At 41.9% G+C, this 14,668-nt stretch overlaps 2 protein-coding genes across 3 annotated transcripts in view; one reads left to right on the forward strand and one right to left on the reverse strand.

Annotated features, from left to right (window-relative positions):
- The window catches only part of LOC119412013 (gastrula zinc finger protein XlCGF57.1-like), a 520,281-nt gene that overhangs the window by 135,907 nt on the left and 369,706 nt on the right, over positions 1–14,668 (forward strand). The window lies entirely within an intron of this gene.
- Positions 1–14,668, reverse strand: part of slmapa (sarcolemma associated protein a) — a 60,195-nt gene that overhangs the window by 6,634 nt on the left and 38,893 nt on the right. For both annotated transcript variants that reach the window (XM_037678982.1, XM_037678981.1), the window contains 18 exons: positions 14,408–14,470; positions 14,213–14,308; positions 13,637–13,708; positions 13,415–13,555; positions 11,518–11,655; positions 11,209–11,377; positions 10,797–10,847; positions 9,239–9,379; positions 5,886–5,951; positions 3,401–3,460; positions 3,031–3,105; positions 1,928–2,008; positions 1,461–1,520; positions 1,231–1,356; positions 1,082–1,156; positions 911–1,011; positions 630–834; positions 446–563 (listed from right to left, as the gene is read on the reverse strand). In XM_037678982.1, coding sequence (XP_037534910.1) covers positions 446–563; positions 630–834; positions 911–1,011; positions 1,082–1,156; positions 1,231–1,356; positions 1,461–1,520; positions 1,928–2,008; positions 3,031–3,105; positions 3,401–3,460; positions 5,886–5,951; positions 9,239–9,379; positions 10,797–10,847; positions 11,209–11,377; positions 11,518–11,655; positions 13,415–13,555; positions 13,637–13,708; positions 14,213–14,308; positions 14,408–14,470 — 1,838 coding nt within the window. The remainder of the gene's footprint in view (positions 1–445; positions 564–629; positions 835–910; positions 1,012–1,081; positions 1,157–1,230; positions 1,357–1,460; positions 1,521–1,927; positions 2,009–3,030; positions 3,106–3,400; positions 3,461–5,885; positions 5,952–9,238; positions 9,380–10,796; positions 10,848–11,208; positions 11,378–11,517; positions 11,656–13,414; positions 13,556–13,636; positions 13,709–14,212; positions 14,309–14,407; positions 14,471–14,668) is intronic.

The raw sequence follows: 14,668 nt of genomic DNA on the forward strand, positions 1-14,668 counted from the left end.
TATACTACTACTAAAATAAACAACTACTTACTGCTTGTACTACTATTCCTGCTTCGCGGTTTTTCACTTATTGTTTTCACTGTGGGGCTTCAGGGTACAGACCCCGCGATAAACGAGGGACTACTGTGTCTCCACGGAGAAATGCTTTTAAATAAAGTTAAATGTGTTAAAAAAAGTAAATGCGTTACAAAAACCAAAAGTCACAGCACCCAATGAGCTGAATGTTTTGATTTGTGAACAGCTAAAATAGCACAAAGTCTGTAGAAGTAGTTGAGGAAAAAAAAATGTAGGAAAAACAGGAAAACTCTGATCAGTTTACTCGACGGATCTAAAATCCAGAGACGACCCTGCTCGGATCAACGAGCTGAAGAGCAGCTAAAGTTCAGCTCCTCAGTTTAGCTTCAGGCTGAGAGTAGAATAAACCCGTGGATGGTTGTGTTTGCACCTGCTCAGCTCAGCCTCCAGGCGGTGCAGTTTATCTGTGAGCGTTGTCCGCTCGGCTCTCAGCCCGTCACATTCCTGCTGCAGAGACGAGCAGCGCTGCTGCAGCGTCACGCACTCCGCTGAGAGAAAGAGAAGGCGTTCAGTCACGGCTCGCCAACAGCTGAAAGACCGTGCATTCGGCTCACTTTGCAGCTGGCTGGCGGTGTTCTGCTGTTGTTGCTGCTGGGTGAAAGCCCCCTGCAGCCGGCTGATCTCCTCCTCGTATTTGGCAGCCGTGGTCCTCCAGTGTTCCAGCTCAGTGCGCACGTTACCCAGGTCTGCCTGCAGGGCGGTGATCTCCCGCTCCCGGTCCGCTGTGGCCGCCTCCATGGCGTGTCGCAGGACGAGAATCTGGCGGCAGAGACACGATCGTTACGGATAAAGCTCGACTCTTGCTGCGGACACGAGGCTGCAGCTGAAGCAGTACCTCCTCCTGGGCGGAGTAGAGCTCCTCTCTGGTGCTGCAGATGGTGCTCTCCCTCTGCTCCCTCAGAGCCTCCATGTCGGCCTGCAGCTTCTCCAGTTGGGCTAGCACAGAAACGAGACGTCACAACATATTCCACCGTTTCTACAATCCTCCCAGGGTGTTTCTACTGACTCTGCAGGTACTGGATCTGTTTGGTCGACTCCTCCGTCAGCTTGGAGTTACTCCTCCTCTCCTCCTCCAGCAGAGCTGCAGACAGGCAGCATGCAGACGTGTGAATCGCAGCTCAACAGAGATCTGTCAGAACATGAAGCTGGACTGACCTTGTAGCCCCAGACACTTCTGCTTGCCGGTGTTGGCTAATTCCTGGGCCTCCAGCAGTTCTCTGTGGAGGTGGTGGATGATCTGCTCCGTGTCTCCAGACTCTAAACCGGCCCGACTCAACTCGACTGAAAGCAGCGCCGCAAAACACTCTTCAGCTTTTTGTTTCATAAACAAAATGAAATAAATCACGAGTTAAAGGTGAAAAACCAAAGGGATGAATACGGGGTACCTTTGAGCAGAGCGACTCTGTTCTGTGGTTCGTTCAGCTCCTGCTCGTTCATGTTTCCATCTGAAACAAACCAACACGTCTGACCGAAGCATTTAACTAAAGTATGTAACTTCAGGACAAAGTTCTAAAGTAAAAACTATAAACTTGGTAAAACAGACTGAAATAATAAAGCAGAAATGTCTTATTGTTATAATTTCAAGCCAGAAATGATTTATGAATGTGTGACAGAGTTTTACTCTTCGGGGTTTGATTCAGAGCCAAGAGGTCTTAACGTCAGGGCCGAGGCCCCGAGGGTCGATTCGACCCCAGGGCAGCAGGAGGGTCGAACATTTAAACAGGGGTCTCAGTGAAAACCCTGAGACCGATGAGCAAAACTTAAACAAACAAGTAAACAAACAAACGGTGGCGTCAACGTAAGAAGTTCAGACTTGACTGCACCCGAGTCGGTTCTCTTTGTGTTTTCTGACCTGACGTGTCGTCGCTGCTGCGATCTTTGCTGGGACTCAGAGTGTCGGACATGTCCGACTCTTTGGCGTCCATCTGACTCGCTGCGGAGACACAAAGAAAAACTCACAACTACCGAAACAAGTCCATCCTGCTGCTCTGACCGTCTTACTGCTCCTGCTGGATTTGTACAACTATAGTTTAGTTTGTCAACAGTTGCTTATTTAAGGTTGTTGCACATTTTGAAGTTTCACGTGGTTTTAATCATCATGTTTTGGAGCAAAGAGCGAACAAACAATTCAAAACTAGAGAAATTGCATTTCCTGAGAAAGTGCAATGTGAAGAACAGCTGAAGAACAGCTGAAGACTGCTAAGAAACAAGCTGAAATGGAACAAGCCTAAATTCACAGAAGTAGAAAGAACTTATATTTGCTGAATTAAATTTAAACAGGCGGAAATGAGCACGAAAATAAAGAGATTAGATTAAAAAAAGCTGAAATTAGCAAATGAAAGGCTGAAAGAAGCTTAAACTACCAGAAGGAAGTGGAACAAGCCGAAATTAACTAAAATGTGGAATTAGATGAAAATGCTAAATTTAGCATAAAAACAGCTAAATAGGCGCTGAAATAGTAAAAAGCTGAAACTTGAACAAAAAAGCTGAAAGGAGCAGAACAAGCTGAAATTAGCTGAAAGAATTTAGAAGAAGCACAACAATGTTGTGGTTAGCAGAAAGAAGCTGAAAGGAGCATGAAACAGCTGAAAGTAGCTGAAGCAGAACAAAAAGTGAAAGGAGCAGTAAAAGGTAAACAGATTATAAGAATGCAAAATGAGCTCGGTTCATTTTCAGTAAGAAAAATGGCAGAAAAGGCTAAATATTTCGAAAAGCTAAAGTTGCACCAACACCACAAGTCACAGCAGGATTTTCCTGAACGAGCTGAACGTTTTGATTCATGTTTTGTTGAAACGGTTTGAAAACTGCAGGATGAAAATTGCACCGAGACCCAAACAGAAGAAAACTGGACCAGAACAGAGTGAACGCTTCACGAACATTCACACAAGAATAAAAACGGTAACGAGTCCAGCTGTGCGACTGTAAGACGTTTAAAGGTGAACTCGATGTTCTGACCTTTGAGCTGATCGGGGCTGGCCAGGACGTCGTCTTCTTCAGTCTGGTTGTTCTGCAGGTGAGCGTCCATCACGTCTACAAACACACATTTTAACATCAGGCCAGTTGTTTCTCCTCAGGAATCGCTTTAAAACTATATTTATATTTCTAACAAAATTAAGTCTTGACCCGTTCAAAAAACAAAAAATTGTAGAAACATTCTACAATTTTTTGTTTTTTGAACCCGTCCCGAGGACCAGACTTAACTTTTTTAGATTTTTCTACCTGGATTATTGAGCATGCATCAGGATATATTTATATTTATTGATTTTTTATAGATTTCCCACTGCACCAGCATTAAATTAAATGTAGAGTCTATTTCAAGGCTCACCATCAAAGTTGGCCAGTTTGTTTATGGAAGAACTCACAGACTCCTTCAACTGTTTGACGGCTGCAAAACAACAAAAACAACCAGTTAAAATATTTAGTAAAACGTTAAAACATCTGGACGCGTGCTCTTCTTTTCGTCTATTCATGTGCAGCAACAGCTGGTTAGCAGCAGGATCAACCGCTAACTAATCAGGATTAATGATCACAGGAGAACCACAAATATTAGTTTATTAAATGAGTTCGTGACTGAATCAAATGTTCTTTAACAGGAACTACTGGAAACCAGCACGAAACATGTGACTTTATAAAAGCAGTTGTTCATAGAGGCGACCGAAGCAACAAATAAAAACATTACAATAAAATAATCTGAACTAAATACAGAAGAAAAGAAAAAACACTCGTGTTGAACGTATAAATGTTAAAACGTAATCCAGATGTTTTCTCACAACTTCCTAAAAATGGACGCTGCCCTGTAGAGACGGGTCAGCGTCCATCAAAACCAAACTGGTCCAGAAAATGTCTCGTCGTCTTTTGCTCCTAAAGCGAAAAGGATTCGTTTGTTAAATTCATCCGGGGATCGTTGAAGGTTTATGGATGATTTTTAACGACGATGGCTGGGAGCGTCAGCTGCCCGTGAACCGTGAGTTTGAGTTAGAGCTGCGTGAGCGTCTGTTCTGTTCAAATAGAAGAACTCAGTTCAAGATCTTCTCCGGTCGTCCTGTGGCTTCTTTTAGTTTTAGGATGAAGAGAGGACGTTTTCATCCTAAAACATTTATTTAGAGTGATATGAAAACATTTAAATGTAACTGAGAAGGATGAGTTTCCTCCGGCAGATGTGGATCTTTAGACATCAGAGCAGCAGACGGTCGACTCTTTGACCAAATCTTTGCTCTCCCTCTCTGTAAAACCACTCACGACTAATATTTGTTCAGAAGTTCTTCTTCGGTTTCTGGCACGTCGTCAGCAGAGAGGTTGGAAAACTCAAAAATAAACCTCGTTCCTGTACGAAAAACCTGAACGAACGTCTTCCCAGAAGCCGCTGCTCGACTTTTGTTTCAACTAGAACATGAACTCAAGAGGCGTCAGCTGAACATGAAGGTTGTAGAAGCAGCTCCAGAAGCTTCACGCTGACGACACAAAATATTAATCTATCTTTAAATCATCAGTTTGTTTGAGAGCGTCGGTCCAGCCGGCTGCGAGACGTCGGCTCGCTCCAAAACAGATCAACTTTATGTTCAGACGGCTGTCAAGCTGTTCTAATTTGAATTAAAACTCGTTTTAAAGAGTTAAAACCGTGACGTTCAGTCTCAGATCAAAACTGTGAAGAAATTAAAAATCATACGCAGCGACTGAGATTTTACCATTTCAATCCTTCACGTGACAAAAAGTTATTTAAACTTTTCTTATTTATCGTGTTGAACTTCAACTAAAACAGCAGCCAGCGTCCGTCCTCGTGTAAATAAACCAATTACCGTACTTTCTGCCGTAAATGTCGCGTCATACGTCTAATAAAGTGGAACAATCCACAAATACGTTGCTTCGCTGGATAAGTCGCATCTATTACGCATCACCGCGGACGAACCGGAAATGTTGTTCCAAAAATTGATTGGCTGCTAAATGGTGGCCGCGGGAGCGTGCACATGACTTTAACAAGAATTTAATTATAGTAAAGGTGTGTCTCAGTTGAAGTTTTACTTAATAAATGCACTTTAATGGTCAAATCGGCTGCAGTTCGCCGGGGAGGCGCAGAGAAATGAAGATGATTTGAAGGTTGCTTCATGATAGACACTTTTATCTATTACATGATACAAAGGCATGCCATACCACTCAAGCGCCATCTGGAAGCGGCTGAAAATGGTGGTGTTCAATATTTCCAATTAGAACGAATGAAAATGATCACATCTCAGCGAAATATTGGTTTATAAATGTGAGAAAAAAATCCATAAGTCAATTAGGCAAAAAACTGTGACTTATAGGGCGAAAAATACGGTACTCGTCATTTTGCGACACTTCCAAGAAGATATACGATAATAAATACCAAGCATTCAAAAACGTTTTAAAGGAACAGAAAATAAAAGTAAAACAAATGCATCAAATTAAATAAACTGGCTCGTTAAAGATCTACTAAATCTGTGAACATTTTGGTCCCTTTCAGAACTTTATTTATTTTACTGTCCAGAAACTAAAAGTCACCCAGCTATGATTGTGATTATATATTTAATACATATAAATCATTTTATTTTTGCAAAGCAGCTTTAAATATATATATTTAAACATTTACATCCAACCTTCAAACAAGAATCAGAGATGTGCTAACATCCTCTGAAAGGCTTAAACTTCTACCATTTAGTTTGTTTCGACTCGTCGAGCCTCCACACTAAGGAATATAAATATATATTATATTTGAATATATATTATATTTGAATATATATTATATTTGAATATAATATATATAAATGAGTGTTTCTGATCCATGTTGTACTCACGCGGACACTCAATCAACTGAGGGCTTCTAGTCGAGTCTCCTCCGCTGTTGTTGAGCAGACAGTTGTCTGACAGAAACACAAAGAACCCTCGTTACTTTCACACCATCACACGACGTCCTGCTGGTTCTGCTCGGTGGAACCGGACCTCGACGGGTCAACACTAATTATTGCCACCTCGGTGGGTTTTGTACGATAAACATTGAAGTTTGTCTGGAACCTTTAAAACGCACGGTGGTGTCTGAAATAACAAGAAACAGACTAAAATCATGGAAAGTTAAAAACACGATCGACTAATAAAAATTAATTTTTAACTCTGGTTCAACAGAAACATTTTTTAAATGATGAAATATTTCGAGTCGATCGGGTTCTTTCTGTGACTCGGACCTCTGCACCTGTCCAGGTGTTCTGGTCCAGATTGGGGTCAGGGCTCGGGGGCCCCTTCAGAACAGTCCAGTGTTTGGTTCCGACCCGTTCTCAGTGTTTTCATCTGAATGATTTGGGTCACAGTCAGACAGAACTTTCTGAGCACCTTTCACTCCCGAGTGCCTCGATGGTCTTGAGATTTTTATGCACCCTGCACAGACGCAGCTCCAGAACAGATCCGAGCCTCCTCTACGATTCCCTGCAGGTCCAGGGTTCTGGTCCTTGATCCATCTTTGGGTCTATGAGCTCAGCTGATGGGACGTGTTGTCAAAAAGCTCCAGCTTCTGTCCGAAGGACATTTCCCAAGAAGCTTTGAGGCTCGTCAGTTTCCAGTTTGTCAAACTCCAGTCTTGTTTTTTAATGGTTTGGTGTCCTCCTCCGTCTTCTTCCATCAAGTCCAAACTGATGATGCATCCGAGACTGATGACCTTTGACCTCGCAGTTCACCTCTAATCTCACTGGAAGTTATTCTTGGCTCTTGGGTTAAAATTCTTATTCTCCGTCTCTCTTCCTCTTGTGGACACGTCCAAGGAGGACGTCTCCAGTCCTTTAAGTACTTCTGGATAATCCGTGCAGCTGCAGTCAAAGGAGCCTCAAGCTGCGGAAGACGGTTTTAGTCTTTATATGACGTCAATAATTCTCTGTCCTCAGTCCATGTCCAGTGTGGCGCACACCATGACACCAAACAGCCCTGTGACTACCTGCCACCTTTCAGCAGGCAGACTGACTACAGACTGGACACCTGAGGTGCCGAGTCCAGGACGCACCTTAGCTTGACGTCCACGTGGTCACACTAGTTTTAATCTTTTCATCAACACCAGTTTCATTTGCATTTTTTATTCTGCTGAACCAAAATTAAAAAACAAAAAACAAAACTGATTTTCAACAGTCGATTCATTTTTTAAAATTTTCTTTCGTTAACCAACGGTACGAACAAATTGTGTCCGTTCGTTCAGATCGGTTTAAATTTCTGGATTCCAAGAGCCGAACCAACAAAAGCAAGAGTCCAGTTCAGAATGCGTTTTAAGAGCTCCACTCTAATTCTCGTTTCGAGCCAGCGAAGACGTCACGATGAAGAAACAGACGGGAGCAGTTAAAGATGGCAGCGCTCATGGATTACAAACAGAAACCAGAAGAACAGACGCAGCAGAAATCAAAGCTATGAACCAACTTTAAACTCTGGCTCCACACAGAAACCACAACTGGAACATCTGCAGTCTGAAGATGAGCAGTGCTTTAACAAGAAATTTAAATTTCACAGCGACCCAGATCAGAGTCGCACACGAACCCTGAACCAGCCGAGCTAAAACAACGACCCAGCACCGTTTGTGTATCTGAGCCGAGATGCACAAAATAAAACTTTACATTTTACCTTATTGTGAATAAAGTACAATTTGTTCCACATTAAGACTTATGAGTTCTTTTTAGACAAAAATCCACAGCCGTCTGCGTAAACCAAAGCCTCTTGTTGTAAAACTAAAATATTTATGACTTCAAAGTTAATTCTTCCTTTAAAACACGAGGCTTTGCATGAAGGAGAGCACAATTAAAAGATGCAATAAAAGACAAAGTAAAGGAAAACAATAGAGCCCGACCGATATTTCTGTAGGGCCGATGTATTTGTTTGGGAACATACCGTATCGGTGATAATTGTCCCATTAAGCGCCGATATAAACACTGGGAACCAGCTGTGTCCTTACTGGGAAAAGGTGTAATTGTACAATGTGTCCAGCAGAGGGCGCACAACGACCACAGTAGTCCCTCGTTACGTCGCGTTTCGTTTCTCGTGGACTCGCTCTATCGCGGTTTTTCAAAGTAACATTGCACATGACACAATTGGTTGATTGATGGATGAGCCGTGGATTGTTTATTTAAAATTATTTAAAATTATTTTGCACCTGTGTGCAGCCCACAAGTGCAGGGAGAAGCTCCCTCCTGCATTTCTCCTCCGTGCTGCATCCACTTGCTGTCCTGCTGCACTTCTCTACTATTTAAATTTAAATACTGTAACATTTTAAATAAACAATCCATGCTGCATGAATTGTTGGGGTGTTAGGGTATGAACCCCCACATGACCGTTCACCACTTTCACTTCCAGCTCAGCTGAAGCAGGGAGCAACTATGTTAAATACTGCGCAGTGTATTTTGCTGAACGGAGCATGTTAAGTTTATTTTAACTGATGTGTAAAACAAATCAACAATAAATTTTCTTCAATCCTCCAACCTGTTCGTCATTAGCTACTTAGATAACCCAGCATAGGCTATTGCTTCTTTGTAAAACTTTATCCAGAACAATAAATCTAACGAAGAGGTAAATATATATCAGTGTTAGCAACGTTATCTTTGTCATCCTCAATAAAATGAATTGTTTGACTAAAATCTTTACTTCTCTACAAAGAAAACAAAAACAACTGTGGTCAATACTAATTAGACCTTCACCGTACGTGACTGTTTAAACACTGAGCAGTGAAGGGCGTTTCTTTTTTAAATGTATATTTTCGTAACACGCTTCATAACTTCATCGTGAATAGTGGAAGTTAGAAAATGTGACCTCACGTTAGAGAGACGGTTTCAAGTATCAAGTGTTAAAACAGGTTTAAAAGCAGCCGTTTACTTTGATCCTTGTTGGTGGACAAAGATAAAACACGTCTGCCAATATATCAGCATTAACCTGGCCTTCACGATATCGGCGAGACTACATTTCCACATCGGTCGGGCTCTAGAAAACATCTGAATCAAAAGGTGGAGGAAACGGAATAAATGATCAAATTATCAGCAGTCGTTTACGTCTCAAATACCTCTACTAAAAAGTATTTTAAAGTTTATTCATCACATTTTCTCTTAACTTCCTGGCACATGACTCCGCCATGTTTTAAACACGTTTATCGTTATTTTAAACAACATATTAACTGTTATGATAATTAAACTACCATCGGTCTCTTGATCTCCACCAACTGCCCCATCATCAGTATCCGAGTCCCCCTCGTCTTGGTCCTGGCTCTCAGGCGTCAGCAGGTTCTGTGCGTCTTCGACAGGCTCCTCTTCTGGTCCGTGGGAGACAAGGTCCACATCTGTCATGTGACCACATCACGTATATGCAGAGCGCTGAAGTGGACGAGCCAGACGCATGCAGAGCGGTCTAAACGCGTGGCTGCTGTGGCGCAGTGAAACCTGCAGCGCTCAGGACACCGTGTGCTCAATCACCAGTGACCAAAAGACTCTTTACCACCAAAGGAGTGAAATAAAACAGAAGTGGAGAGTTTGAAAACCGTGGACACAACCCAGATCATGGAAGAGGAGCAGAGAGCCACCACGCCCCGCCGCAGCCGTGAGACCGATGTCGCCTTCTTACAAACCCACCAAACCCCCAGGAGCGTCTGAGTCGAAAAACTTTTACCAACACTAAACATAAAATAAAAAAAAGCTTGAATCAAATTAACTTACGCCTTTAACCACTGCTTCAAATAAAATAGAAATTATAAATAATTTTCTCGTGTGTTTTTAGCCAGAAAAACTTTTTAACTTTCATAAATATTTTATAAATATTAGGTAGGACATAATAAACAGCATTATAAACATTTAATACACCAGTTAAACCATGTAAGTTTTTTTAGTATTTTTTTTTTATTTTAAACAATAAAACACTATTTAGTCGACTGTTGATTTCTCTAAACATGTCTGCTATTTTTATTAAAAAAATTATGTTTAATAAAACCTCATAAATTTTTCACAAGCTAACAAAAACAAATGGAAGCAACAGTTAACAGTTTTAAGGTTTAAAGTCAAAAGGAAATTGTTTAAACATTAAAACTGTTTTTCTAATAAATAAATAATGCTTGGCTCAGTATTGTTTAACTTGATAAACGTTTGTGATTATAATTATTTACATTTATTATTTGTAATAATTTCACTGCATATAAATCAATGTATTGAAGCCCGTTACGAAAACAATATAAATGTAAAGACAAAAACATTGTTTCGTCAGAATTTACTCAATTTTTAAAATTTTTTTTGTTCAGAAGAGATAATTCATTAAACCTTTATTTAATTTACTTTGTAAATAACTATGTATTTATGATTTATTTACAATCACCACTTAAAGTCTAAAACTTTTTAAAGTAACTACCAGGAAGCCGTGTTTTTTCCCCAAACTACAATAAAGAGCAGCACTCGAAGCTTTGAATAATGAACCGTCTTGTCGGAGTTGTATTCAGGCGTTTCGGGACACGCGAACTCAACATCTGTGGAAAATCTCGACAAACTTAACAGCTGCAGGAGGAAACGTGAACATCTCTTCACCTTCTACGAATAAAAGCTCCGTCGTGAAGAAATACAGGAGAGTTGTGCAAACAGCAGGAAGAGTGAGCGTCATGCAGGCGACATGCATCATCAGCGCAGGATGAATGAAGTGAGCACACACACATCTGTCCCACAGCAGCAGACACACACACATCTGTCCCACAGCAGATCGGGGACGCGTGGACTCACCCAGACTGTTGTTTTCTTTTATGCTTTTCTCGTGTAGCTGCTCTAACCGCACTGTAAACAACAACAGGAGCAGGGAAAGAGTTGACCAACACGGTTCTGCAGGGAGGTTCTAACGGCTGGACAGATGTTCTGATCGATTAATGGCTGGACAGATGTTCTGATCGATTTGTTGCTTCATGAGTTGCATCACATCAGAACAGCTCAAACTGTGTTACGACTTCAAACGGTTTAATTTGACATGAAAGTCTGGCTGCTTGGTTTTATGAGGCGGCAGAGCGAGCGCCCGTTCTGCTTCAAGCCAAATGAGCGGCTGCAGTTTAAAAGATGAACTTTTATACGAACTTGAATCAAAACGTTCGAGTCGGGGTTAAAGTAAAACCGGGGTGATGAATGTCAGCCGGACCGTTCGTACCCTGGAGAGCAGCGAGTCGCTCGTTTGTGAAGTCGTTGTCGGCCTGCAGGGCCTCGATCCGAGCCTGGAGAACCTGCTCCTTCTCCTCCATCTCCTCAATGCGCATCTCCAACTCCTTCTTCTCCACCGCCCCCTGCTGGGTCAGCTCCTCCTGCCGGCCCTCTGCCGCCTGGAGGAGGCGCGACACAAACCAGGACGAGGACAGAGAGGAGCAAAGCAGTTAACGTCAGAAACGTTAAATATAAACAGGAGGTGCAGAACGAGTCGGGGAAAAGGCGCCACCTGAAGAGTTTTTATCTGTTCAGGTACCTTCATTTTGTCGGTGAGCTCCTTGATCTCGTTGACGGCAGCGTTGTATTTGTTGGCCAGCTCCCTCAGCTCCTCCTGACTCCTCTCAGACATCTCCTTCAGGTGGGTGCACTCGTCCTCCGTGTTACTGAGCGTGCGCTGCAGGAAGACATTTTGGTCAGACGTGGACGAACACCACACCAGGGTCCCAGAAGCTGCTCAGGTTCATCGTTTGTGATCTGTTTGGGAGGTGCGCTCAGCTCGGAGACAAGTCACACCTTTACCCGTTTCCCAAAAACCTTTTTGTGAACGAAAATCGTTTACCCGATATACACACACAGCTACATACAAGATTTAGAGAATAATTTTGATAAACTGCTCATTCAAAATCTATTGCAGTACTGCACAAAGTTAGGGACTTATTAAATGATAAAGCTCTGTACATGTTGTATAACGTGGTAGTTGTTCCACATTTAATCTATTGTATTGATGTTTGGGGGAAAGCGTGTAAAACAATTACAAATCCTATTTTTGTTTTACAAAAAGAGCTGTAAGAATCATCACCAGAAAGCATTTCAGTCACCCATCAAGCACTTTATTTTATGAACTGGAATGATTGAAGTTCCATGGTTTGGTAGATTATAGTATTTTATCAGTTATGTATAGGGCTCAAAATAACATTACCTTTAAATATCCAAAGAAATTTTGTTAAAAGGGAAAGTTGTTACAATCTTAAGGGGATAGAGATATTTGTCAAACCGAAATACAGAACTAGTTTGAAGGGAAGGTCTACCTCAATCCAAGGAGTTGGATTGTGGAATGTTCTAGAGAGTGATGTGAAAAATGCCAAGTCAATGTGTATATTTAAGAAAAAGATCAAAGCTGAATTGTTAAAAATATATATATGAAGTAGTTCAAAGCGCTTTACAACAATCTGTGCTTCATTTACCCGTTCATACAGATCTACAAAGCTAATTGAACAAATCATCTACAGAGACTAATCAGAGCTTTATCACATTCATGCACGGATGGGACGCACATCGGAGGCGATGAGGGGTTCAGTGTCTTGCCCAGGGATGCTTCAGCATGTGACAGCTGGTGGATTCGAACCCCCAACTCTCACATTGGAGGACGACTGCTCTAACCACTCGGCCACAGTCGCCCCAGTAGAAGGAGTTGTTTATTTTGTTTTGTTACTTGAAGATTATTATATGAATTAATTGTTTGAAACAAAGGGGCAGATAAGACTTTTTTTTCTTCCTTCTGCTGTCTTTCATTTTTATTTTTAATGGGTTTTTTTTTTAATTGTTTATGGTTTTGTTTTGTTTTAAAAATGAATAAATTTATAAATATAAAAAAAATACATAAAAAATATAAAATATTCAAACTTTTAAGCCCAAAAATAAACAGCTAAATTTTCCGAAAAGTTATCGCTGATTAATTATTAGTGGTGCATCGATATCAGGTTCAATACTGGCCTCAAATACGTTTGTACTCATAAAAACACTGCGAAGCTTCGGATCAATACTTCTATCATGATTGATGATGTCATCGTCTCTTCCACTTCGCACCGAGAGCAACAGATAAAAACTGTTGGAGGAAATGTTAACAGGTGATGTCAGAACAGACAGTCGTGTTTTTAATAAAATAAACGTTTCTAGAGTCGCTGTGTAATAAATACCAACTTATTTACTACGTAGTAGCGGTACTCAGTATCAGCAAGTACACATATCTGTGGACTTCCAGCAGCCGAGCTGCCTTTGTGTTTTGAACCCGAGGTGTCCATGCTGCAGTTCGTGTGGGGTCACAAGTTCAGGAGGAGGTTCTGCAGCTCCAGATCCAGTTCTGACGACCAGATGTTTGCAGATGACCATTGGTGGTGTCAGTCAGAACCACGTGATGATTCCATCTGTCTTACCTCGACCTCCGACAGCTTCCTGACCACCTCGATCTTCTCCTGCAGGACTCGTCTCAGGGACTCCTTCGCCGTCGTCTCGTAGTTGTGTTTGTCCTCCTGAAGAGCCAGGAGCTCCTTACGGATCCCCTCCTCTGGCTGCGACTGCAGAAAAGTCCAAGCGTTAATTCACCGAAGAGCAGTTGGTTTGTTTCAGCTTCACGCTGAACGTGCGTCCCGCCTCACCTTGGAGTAAGCCTGTAACTGGCTGCCCATCACTTCCAGTCTGGAGAGCAGACGATCCTCGTCGATCAGAGCCTGGAGGAGACGTTTACACTGAGTTTTATATGAAACTCCTCATGAAGAACCCGACCACAGACAGAAACTGGACAGTGAATTTAGATTAATCCAGATTATTGTGCTCAGCCGTGAGAAATGAGACTAATAATCTGTTTTACAAATATTCAAGAGAAACGTTCCATCATCCTGATGGATTTTATTTTAATATTTAAACGAGTCGTCAAGTTTTACAGAGGTCATTTCAATTTGACAAACCTGCAGTAACAAGTTTAATTTAATAAAGGTGGTTTTAAACAGTCTTCACATGTGACATGTATTATAAAATTAGACTAACGTGTGTCATACTTTGTAAAAGGACAGAGAAGAAGTGAAGGGTGTCCTTTTGCCTGAGCTAACCCACGTCTTTATTTTCATTAAAAATGTTGAACAAACACAAAACCCTCTGTTTAAGGTCAGCCTGCAGAGGAAGCAGGCGCCTCCTCGGTCTGCCGTGTGTCTGAAGAGTACAGGTGGTTCTTGTACCTGCCAGCTGCTCTCCGAGGCCTCCTGGGTGGAGCTCAGCAGACGCTGCAGCGTGGCCAACTTCTGCTCCAACATCTGCTCTCTGTGTAAGGCCTCCTGGACACAACACGACAACACCGAGTCACTCCAGCACAAACACAATCACGTGTTCACTGGAGCCGAGTGTAGAACAACCAGTAGGTGTCAGTGTCTCACCTGAAGATACTGGGAGAGCTGGAACAGTTCCTGAGAATACATGCTGGGAGTGTTGGCTGCAACCTGGACAATGAAATAAATAAAAAAACAAACACAAAAGATTATTGAAGGTTTGTTTGAACTGAAGGTGGAGAAACGAATGAACGCGCTCGTTAAGAGCAAATGCTGTTCATGAACACACAAACACACACAAACACACACAAATACACACGTGCACCTGCACACGTACACCTGCACACGTACACCTGCACACGTACACCT

Source organism: Nematolebias whitei, chromosome 7, assembly GCF_014905685.2.
Source record: "Nematolebias whitei isolate Nwh7 chromosome 7, NemWhi1, whole genome shotgun sequence".
Classification (NCBI taxonomy): domain Eukaryota; kingdom Metazoa; phylum Chordata; class Actinopteri; order Cyprinodontiformes; family Rivulidae; genus Nematolebias; species Nematolebias whitei.